This window comes from Paroedura picta, chromosome 11 (genome assembly GCF_049243985.1).
Source record: "Paroedura picta isolate Pp20150507F chromosome 11, Ppicta_v3.0, whole genome shotgun sequence".
Lineage (NCBI taxonomy): Eukaryota > Metazoa > Chordata > Lepidosauria > Squamata > Gekkonidae > Paroedura > Paroedura picta.
Genome location: NC_135379.1, coordinates 59,239,603 through 59,249,503, shown reverse-complemented (window position 1 = coordinate 59,249,503; position 9,901 = coordinate 59,239,603). Strand labels below are relative to the sequence as shown.

General features: G+C 44.6%; 1 protein-coding gene across 1 annotated transcript in view; it reads right to left on the bottom strand.

Moving 5' to 3' along the window:
- Positions 1–475: 475 nt before the first annotated feature.
- Positions 476–9,901, bottom strand: part of CNTNAP2 (contactin associated protein 2) — a 1,139,689-nt gene continuing 1,130,263 nt past the window's right edge. The window contains exons 23-24 of the mRNA XM_077304684.1: positions 4,870–4,938; positions 476–3,709 (exon numbers count right to left, since the gene is read on the bottom strand). Coding sequence (XP_077160799.1) covers positions 3,510–3,709; positions 4,870–4,938 — 269 coding nt within the window. The 3' untranslated portion in view covers positions 476–3,509. The remainder of the gene's footprint in view (positions 3,710–4,869; positions 4,939–9,901) is intronic.

Genomic DNA, 9,901 nt, shown 5'->3' with positions numbered 1-9,901 from the left:
AGGGGCGTTTGGGTGGTAAGAAAGAAAGTCAGCCTCGAACTATGGAGTTTTACTCTCTGTCACTCCTAGTGTGCTCATATCACTTCTGAGCAAGGTTTACATATCAGGACATTCTTCCTGGTCCCATTGAGTGTGTGTGTGTGTGTGTGTGTGTGTGTGTGGGGGGGAATTGCAAAAGCAGCTATTTTGGGGGGGGGGGATTTCTCCCTGCTTTCTGAAACTCCTAAAGAGGAGGGAGCAATGCCAAATCAGGGGCTCCCCCAGCCCCAGAAGGGTTCTGGCACCATTATCCCCACCCTCTTAGCTTTCTGAGAAAACAGCTCCCACCAACTCTGGCATAGCAGTTCAGCTGACGGTAGGCCTATGCAGAATATTATTCAGAAGTTCTCTCAAGAAAGTTCTCTGACACTCCCCCCCCCCCTCAAGGTATAAACCACAGTCCCTCCCCTTCCCGGAAATCAAGTGAGGACTCATCTAAAAGAGAATAGTATTCTTTAGTATGTTGATCTACAGTTATTTTGGATTTCCAGTCAATCTTTCTTAGAAGTAGTTGATATAGAAACAATTCAAATCTGTGCATACCAAAACTGTGAGCAGACGGGCTACATGGATCCACAGCCATGATAGGCATAAAACCTTTTCACACAAAATAATTTAAAACTTTAAATACATGATAAGCCATACAATCTTATCTCCATCAAGTTGCACTATCCAACTTTCCATACAATGGAGAATTGTCTTAATCTGCAGTGGGAATTATTTATTGTTTTAAGTCACCTGTCTGGTATTAAAGAGCATCCCTGTTGATCGTATGTTGACCATAAAGGAAGATCCAGTTCAAAAGGTCAGTTGAAGGTGGTGGTTTTCAAGGGACTCTACACATTTATGCCAGTTTTGTAATAAATTTTGTAACATGCAAAGAAACCTGGGAACTGTAGTTCATTCAGGGTAAGGCTAAGGTCTGCAGAGAAGAACTCATCAACTTCATGGCACTACAATTCCTGTGGTTCTTTGTGACGATTTATACCACTTTGATACTGATTTAACTTTGTAGCTAAGAAGTGGCCTCAGATATCATTTGATACACATCTTTAGAGGCAAGTTACTCCATTCATGTAAGAAAACTCACAACGTTTGTTCTGAAACAGCACTTTCACACAACCATGGTTTGGATTCCATAGATGTGTGGCCCAAATTGTGCTGCTTTAATGGCAGGTAAATTTCAACTGGTCCTTGAGATTTTAAATCCCCGAAGCATTGGTTATTATCTCAAATGACCTTAACAGAGAAGAATACGCAGATCTGTGGTTTATAGAAAAGCCATGCTCCAGGACTGGGTAACACTGAAGGCCTCTCTGTGCATGGGGCGATTCAACCATTTCAACCGTTCAGTTTGAGAGAGAACCCACAAATAACCTTCACTTCTCGACAGGGCCTGAATTGGCGATTGGGAGAAAGTAAGCTAACCGGTATGCCACTGGCAGATAAATGTTATTATAGGGATATCTCCCAGATCAAATGCATTTGCTAAAATGTGTAGTAATATTTCTGCAACAGCCTATATATAAGAAACAGAAGCAAACAAACTTGTAAATTCTGGTTCTAACCCCCTACTACGATGCTTATGTCTACATACGTACAACTTATGCCAAAAGGGCACAGTTAGAACAGAGTCTGATGGGGCATGGTAACATTGGTGGCGTCATAACAGATTCAAACGGAATGTCCTTCCTTCAGATTTAAGAAACTAAACAAGACTTCCTTTGCTTTGTAATACTCCTCTCTTACGATGATAATGATAGGAGTAATATATATATATTTTACATTATTGGTTAGTACTATACACAACTGTCATCAGATGCCCACATCAAACATTAAAGTGTTGGCACAGGTTGATGGACTATTGAAAACAGGCAAACATGGTTCCCCCCCCCCCAAGTGCTCCCCACGCTCCAGATTTCTTGCTCTCTGAGGGCAAGTCTGCACCACAAACCTCAATCAGCTTCAAACCGGTTTAACTGTTATGGCTTCCACTAAGGCAGGGGTAGTCAACCTGTGGTCCTCCAGATGTTCATGGACTACAATTTCCATGGGCCCCTGCCAGCAAATGCTGGCAGGGGCTCATGGGAATTGTAGTCCACGAACATCTGGAGGATCACAGGTTGACTACCCCTGCACTAAGGAACCCTGTGCTTTGGGGAAGGTGCCCAGATCTATTGCTTAATATAACGGCCTTCTAACGTTATCGTTTCTACTCCCATGTGGCCTCTTCTAATGCCTCTTGGAAACCCAACATCAAATGAGAGGAACCAAGGTTACCTACCTCTATCAGTGCCTCTCCTGGGAACAAGGGCTACGGTGGGAAAGGAAGGGCCTGAGAAAAGGGGTCCTGGCCACGTTTCCTCAACCGCCTGACTGGACAGGCCGCTAAGGAGAACATCAGAAGGTAGGGTCTGCATCCTGATCCGCAGAATGGTAGAGTTCCCAGAGCTCTCTGGGAAGGGTTGTGAAACCAGTTTAAGTCCTGCAATGTAGATATGCCTCACTGGGGTTGCCAACCTCCAGGTGGGAAATTAACAACTTCATGTAGAACTTTATATAGTGGACAACTTTATATAGAACCTCCAGGTGGGGTTTGGAGTTCTCGGATGCCAGCTGTCTCCAGGATACAGAGAGAAAGTAGCAGCTTCCTGGAGAAAGCAGCAGCTTCGGAAGGCAGCCTGTATGGCAGGGGTGTTCAAACTGCGGCAATCCAGATGTCCATGGACTAAAATTCCCACGAGTCCCTGCCAGCATTCCATACATGGACATCTGGAGAGCCACAGTTTGGCTACCCCTGCTCTATGGGTTCACATCCTTGGCAAGCTCTTTCCCTTGTCCCTTCCTTAGGATGTGTTCTGAAACCTCCAGGAATTTCCCAGCTGGGGGTTGGCAACCCTAGTGTGAGCTGAAACCTTTGCAATCATACACTGAAACAATGACATCTGAAACACTATGTAAGCATAAACCAGTTGTTACAGCATCCTTTCTAGGGAAAATATCCGTGCTAGAACATTAGAGAAGAACAGTCCTGGGGTTTCAGAGTCTTGAGTAGCTGTCCTCTGGAGATAAATATTTACATTTTTAAAGGGCTTTTAAAAAAATATAGAAAAGTGGGCCCTGCTACTTACAGGGATTTCTGAACACCTCTAGCGACACACAAAGAAGACAGATAAGATTACTGACAAAGAGTGAACCAATGCTGGATTCAGCGCTCTCTGTTTAGGTGCATACAAGAAGGGGGCAAGGTTTGCTGTAAATCAACATTAAAAAGTCCTTTTCAGAAACGCTGTCCTGGTTTCCAGTCTCCACGTTTTGTCTGTCGCTTGCTTCTCTGATTGTGCTGCTGATCTCTCTGGTTCCAAAACTAGATGTGCTCAAGAGTCTGTAAGAGAGCTCTCTTCTCCTTGCTGAAAAAGTCCTCCCCGGTCCCTCCTCCCACGCCTTCCGCTCCCCCCCACCCCCCACTTTTAGATAAGCCACTCTTTTTTGCTCTCGTCAATGGTTTCCGTGAAATTGGGGTCATTGTTCATGATGGCCGCGTCAGCGCTTTCGGCAGACTCCGCTCCTTTGGCCTCATTGGTGTGGTAAGTCCCCTTGTGGCGGAACATGTAGCGGATGAGGAACACCAGGGTGCAGAGGATGGTGAAGATCACGACAGCAATGATACCTAAAAGGGATGGACGATTTCTACTGGTTAGAAAACAGTCAGGTGTTCTTGAGAAGAAGAGCTGGTTTCTTGTACCCTGCTTTTTACTACCCCAAGGAGTCTCAAAGCGGCTTAAAACCACCTACCCTTCCTCTCCCCACAACAGACACCCTGTGAAATATGTGGGGCTGAGAGAGCTCTGAGAGAAATGTGACTGGCCCAAGGTCACCCAGCTGGCTGCATGTGGGGCAGTGGGGAATCAAACCCAGTTCTCCAGAGTAGAGGCTGCCTGGCTCTCTATAGGCCTCTTAACATTAACTTAAGCTATACTCATCCTTAAAAGGCAAAAGGGTGGATTATCACTGCCAAAGTGTGATAAGCGCTGAGAACACTACAATTTAAAGAATCTGTTTAAAAAACAATGGGTTGGTGGTCAGAGCTGAGAGCAGACTTGGTGGTGGAGTTTATTTGTCAAGTACTTTTCTTTCGGAGACTCAAATGAGAATAGCAAACCTAGCCTGCAGGCCAGGTATCAATTACTCACTGCTCAATACATTTCATTCCCAGGATTCCTTGGGAAACTCCATGGCAGTTCAAAGTTATGAAAGAGAACATTTGGAGGTACCTCATCTGTGAAGCTCCGTCTAGGTGCCTGGCTGACACTCCCTGGAATTTCAGGTGCCAAACTGTTGTGCTGTGTTTGCCAATTGTGCTTCACTGCTGCTGCATCTTTTATTAACATGGGAGACAAACACTTCAAGGAACGTGCTCGCAGCTGAGGTTGTCCCCAGAGCTCCTCCTTGCCCAACATTCTGAAGCTTAAGGGGGTGGGCTCCAGAGTCAGGGCCTTTTTGGTAGTGGTGCCCGACGCCTTGAAACATTTCTATTTAGCCCATCCTCAACTGCACCCGTATAGTGAGGTGAGATACTTTAAAAACACACATTCAGTGGTGGCAGTTGAGGTTACAAGCCATTTATTGGCTCATTATATATTTCCATCTCCAATCACCAGGCTATCCCAAGGCTCCTCGGTGTTTCTAAAGTAAAAACTGAATACTATTGAAAGCCCCTGAAGCCTCTTTCCTGGTTTAGTCCCGATCATCAGAATATTTTTAATTCAAATCTAACCAAGAGGTGCATGGCAGTTACACTCGCCTCCAAGGTACATGCATTTTCCTTACCTCCAATAATTGCTGAATTTCTATTAACGTTGCTTCCCAACATTTTACCATCGTGTGAGGGATCAGCACCTATAGAGCAAAGAAAAAGCAAACAAAGGCCTATTTATAGCCCTCAGATATTCATTCCCACATTTCCACCCCCGCCCTGATGTGTCAGCATTATGAAGCCAACACTAACCAATCAGCATGGAAATCATATTTAAATTCTGCATGTAGGAAAACCTTCATAAATAACATTTCTCTATTTAACAAGTAATATGATAAAGAGAAGCCTGAATATCATACAGATTTTATCTGGTCCTAATTTCCTGTAACTGTGTTGTTACAAAACTGGCAGTGTGATATGCGGAGCCAACACTGAGAGCATTGTCACCTATGGGTTCAGAAGCTGTCAATCCAAATATCAATTCAGCAGTAAGCTCACTGGGCAATCGGAGAAGTTATTCTCTTCAGCCTCACTCCACCACTTCTGTCAAGAATTTTTGTTGCCCATGCACAAAGTGTGGATCTGACCGTAGGCTAATACAGAAAGGCTGTAGCTGACTGGCAGACAAAAAAGATTCAGTCCTTGACAGCTCCAGTTAAAAAGGATATCAGGTAGCTAGGCTAGGATATACCTATGGAGCAATAACTTGGAGAACTGTTGGCAGTCAGAGTAGACAATATTGGGTTAGATAGCTCAATGATCAGAGACAGTGTAAGCTGAATGCTATTGCACATACACTGAGGTAGGGTTGCCAGCTCTTGGTTGGAAAATTCCTGGAGATTTCGGGGATGGAGCCTGAATGGGTGCAGGGAAGTGAGGTTGGATGTTGCCAAGATTAGTCCAAGGCAAGGCAATAGGTTCTTGGGAGACCCATTGTCCTAAATTATGCATCCCTCTAGGGTAGGAAGGAGGTTGTTAGCTAGCCAGCTGCTCTTACACTTCTAAGCTTCATGTCTAAGCTTGATTCTGGTTGGCATCCATTTTGTATCATTTGGAGGCCAGGTAGTGCATTGCATTTATGATGCTTGGGATGATATATTTAGGAAGGGTGTTTTTGGTTTGGCTAGCTGTAAATGTTCCCTCAGCAAGGAGGAGTGGTCTGACTGCTAACCATGCAGTGAAGAATCTTGTGTTTTGATAGGAGCTGCTGCCAAAGCAACCATCTCTAAAAATCTGCATAGCCAGCCAGAGCTCCAAAGGGGGAGGGACCCTTGGAAGGGCGGAATACCAGGATCAGCCCTCTGATCTCTGCCATGTTTTGTGATTGACCAGAGAAAGTCCATGTTGGTTTCATGTGTGTATTTGTAGAACCTTTTGTAACCTTTTTTATAACCCTGAACTGCTCTGTGCATTCTCTCCTGCTGTGACACTTTCTTGCAAATGTTGCTCTGTACTTTGTTACCTACAAGGGAGGGCGCCGATTGTCCCAAGGATGGCTTGGGTCAGAGACAGTCTGGCAGGAAGCCCAGGATGGCACCTGGAAGAGGGGGGTAATTCTACTCTGGGAATGTCAGGACAATTGGCGGGAAGAAAGCATTGATAACTGCCTGCTTGCCATGTATTGATCAGTTTCGACTACAGACGTTAGAGTATTCAGAACTACTTCCAATAAAGCTGAGTTGTGAGTCTGTCTGCCCTTTGACATAACTACCCCCCACCACACAAAACAATCTGAAAACAGTCTTTGCACCAGAAATTATTTAACCCCAAGCACTACAACTTATTCTTTAGTGGAGTTGCATCACTCAGTGATTATCATCTCTGTGATTCATTCCGCACATGTGGATAATGCACTTTAGAAGATTTTCCAGCTGCAAAAGCACATTGAAAGTGCATTATGCAACATGTGCAGAGTGTCTCCCTTGGGAACTGGCATCCCTAAGCAATGATTATGTTGGTATCAGTAGCTATTGATTAACTAATTTTCAGGTAACATTTGCTGCTTTTAATGTGGGCCTTTATTTTTTTTCTTATATTAACTGCCTTCAGGATGCAAAGAATTAGTGTCACAAAAAAAATAAAGAGATAGATACCATTTTAGAATGCATTTATTTAAAATTTTAGATGCAATTTTAGAATACCTCAATTTCTTGGAAGAAAAACAAATGTTCTGTCCATATGAAACTGAACAAGTTGTCTGCTGTATCTGGGTCAAGATCAGATAGGGCTGCCAGAGAAAATGGGATGAAAAAGCCCCTGAGTCTTTGCCCAGTCATCAGTTGCCCACCCCTAGCCTAGCAGCACATCTGACTCACGGCACCCAAACATTTCCCAGCATGAAATACAGGATTCATTTGACTGTACTCATGTAGTCAGAGTCAATCAGAAACCTGTCTGGTGTCCTTGCAATCAAAAGGCTGTCCAGAGAGTTTAAGCAAACCCAGCAGAAGTGGTTCAAAATGAAACAAACAAGCACAGACACATTTGAAATCAGCCCCCACCTTCCCACTATCCCTTCTATCCTTGACCAGTGACCTCTGACTCACGGAAGCTTCATGGAGTTGAGACAGGCAGAGTCTGACAGTCCTTGGCCAGTGTGATGCGGATCACTAACCAAGCATGACAAGCTAATCAATTCCCTCACAAAAGCTTGTTGCAGATAAAGATCATCCTATTTAGAATAATCCTCACAGCTCTGCAGTATATGCTTGTGAGGGGAGGGGCCCACAGCCCATTATTCTGCTCTTTCTTTGTTCAATTATAGCAAAAATTGCTTTCCATACAAGCGTATTACAGCTCTGGCTGCCAACTCCATTACCTTCCCCCAACAGGCATTCTAATTACAATAGCTCCTTGGCTAATTGTTTGGCTCCTGCTACTTATCACTTAGCCATATTTCCTTTGGTCTAAGTTTTATTTATTATTTGCTTATATCTTTCCCTCTGGTATAGCTGGGTTGGATTCAGTCAACTTCTCCATTCCATCTCAATCAGACCCTTTTCATTCTACAGCTACATGGCTTTTGTAAATTCAAAGCCCAAATTCTTTGAATAGTCCTTTGGGTACTGGTTGACTCAGTAGTACATCTCTGTATGTCCAGCATAAAAACCTACAGTTTAAATCTGCAGGGAGATATGCTGGACATATAGTGATGTAATATTGAATCAACCAGTAGAGGGAGCAAGACACATATGGAAGAAAACCTGTAGCAACAGGGAAACACAAGCAAGACAATTAGAATGTGGAAGAGCTCGATATTAAGACAATTTTTGCTTTAGTCTGTGATGTACCAAAGGTCCACAGACATTCCTCTCAACACTTCATTGTCAACTAATTAAAAACAAACAAACAAGGAAATAGTGAATATCCTTAACACTTTCCCCTCTTCCTCTTACTAATTGTGAAACTGCCCCCTGGGAAGAGACTGTCCTGGTTAACTAAAACCTATGAGAAAGAGGCTGCAGAAAACCTGCAGGCTCCTGATTGGCCGCCCAGACTAAGTCCCAACCTACAGAGGCCTGCAGAGCTTCCTGGCTGCCATTTGGGCACTACACTTCGTTGAGCACAGGTAGGCCTCAGGAGCGACTGGGCCCTCACCATGGCAACCCAGGAATTCTAGCCCAGTCTGCCCCTGACCACCGCAGGGAGAGGAGGTCAGTAGGGCTGCCAAGGGGGATGAGAACAGAGGCTTGGACAGGCCGTGCCAGCCCTTTTCACCCCAAGGCTGTCCTAACTGTCAAGTCCAACTGCAAATTGCCTCAGAATCCTGACAGAGCTGACAGGAGGCTGCAGAGTGCTCCTCCTCCCCCTCCCTCCCTTCAGGCCTGCTGCAAAGGAGCCTCTGACAGGCCCTGACTGAGGGGAGGGAGGCCTTTCCACGAGCAACGAAGGGGAGCTTGAGGGCATTCCTTTTGAGGGGGGGGGGACTTTCCCCTTCTGCCAAACAGTTGGCTGACAGGAAGGCCACAGAAAAGCCCCCTCTCACTTAAAATACTGCTCTGCCTGGGGGTTAGACACAGCCAAGCCACATGTCTTTCTTCTTTGCTACTCACTGTGGATCTCAGGCCTACTGCGCAGCGTTATTCTGCAGACGAAACTGGATGCTGTTGCGGAGGTTCTTTTGTCTCCTCTTTCATCTGCACAACAACCCTGTGCAGTGGGTCGCAAGTCTTTCAATTCAACAACAACCTGTGTGGGAGGCCTTACATGTTTCTTCACCACAACCCTGTCCAAAGATGCCCTTTCTGCCTGGTGGGGCTGATCTTTATACTCTGCAGATGAGCTGTGCTTCCAGGAGCTCTCCAGGCCCCACCTGGAGGTTGGCTACCACTGGGTTGGAAAAATTCCTGGAGGTTTGGAGAATCTCCTCCTAAGAAGAGTCTCCAGTCTCATTTTACCTTCACATATCTGAAGACATGGCTCTGGAAAGCTCATCTGTAACCACTATGCCACAATTCCCAAAGGTCAGTCCTGTCCCACACTCAATGAACATTCCAAACCACAGGTTCTTGACACCCATATCTCCACACCCATGCCCTCATTTGTCTCCACGCCACCACAACCTCCCACACAACACACACATTCAACCCCATGCTCTTACAGACTGGACAACTTCTCCCCTTCCTCTTCCCACTGCCAAGCTCTAGTGCCCGTTGTATTCCTACTTGTTACATAAAACACATATACAATACTAATATTATATACAGTTAACTTTAAAACCATCATCTTAAAACGATCATGTTAAAAATAATCATACCAGCTGTACAGATAATTGTTACATTCAGAGGATCTAGGTGGGGGTACCGTTACTGAGGGAGGCCAGTCAATATTTAATCAAGTTGTCTTGGTGTTCATTTTATTGTGTCGCATTGTATAGCACTGCATTTTAACTTATTTTAATTTCTCTCTTATTGGAATAATTGATTTGAGAAAGTAGATTTTACTGTATTTTAAGAGAAATACTGGTTTCTTAACTCACATATGTTGACCTACTTTCTTAACAATTGCTCAGAAGGGCCAAATGTCCTCTGCATTTTTATTTACCTCTTAATTGGAATAACTGATTTTCACAAGTAGATTGTAAAGTAATTATGACTAGTATAATGC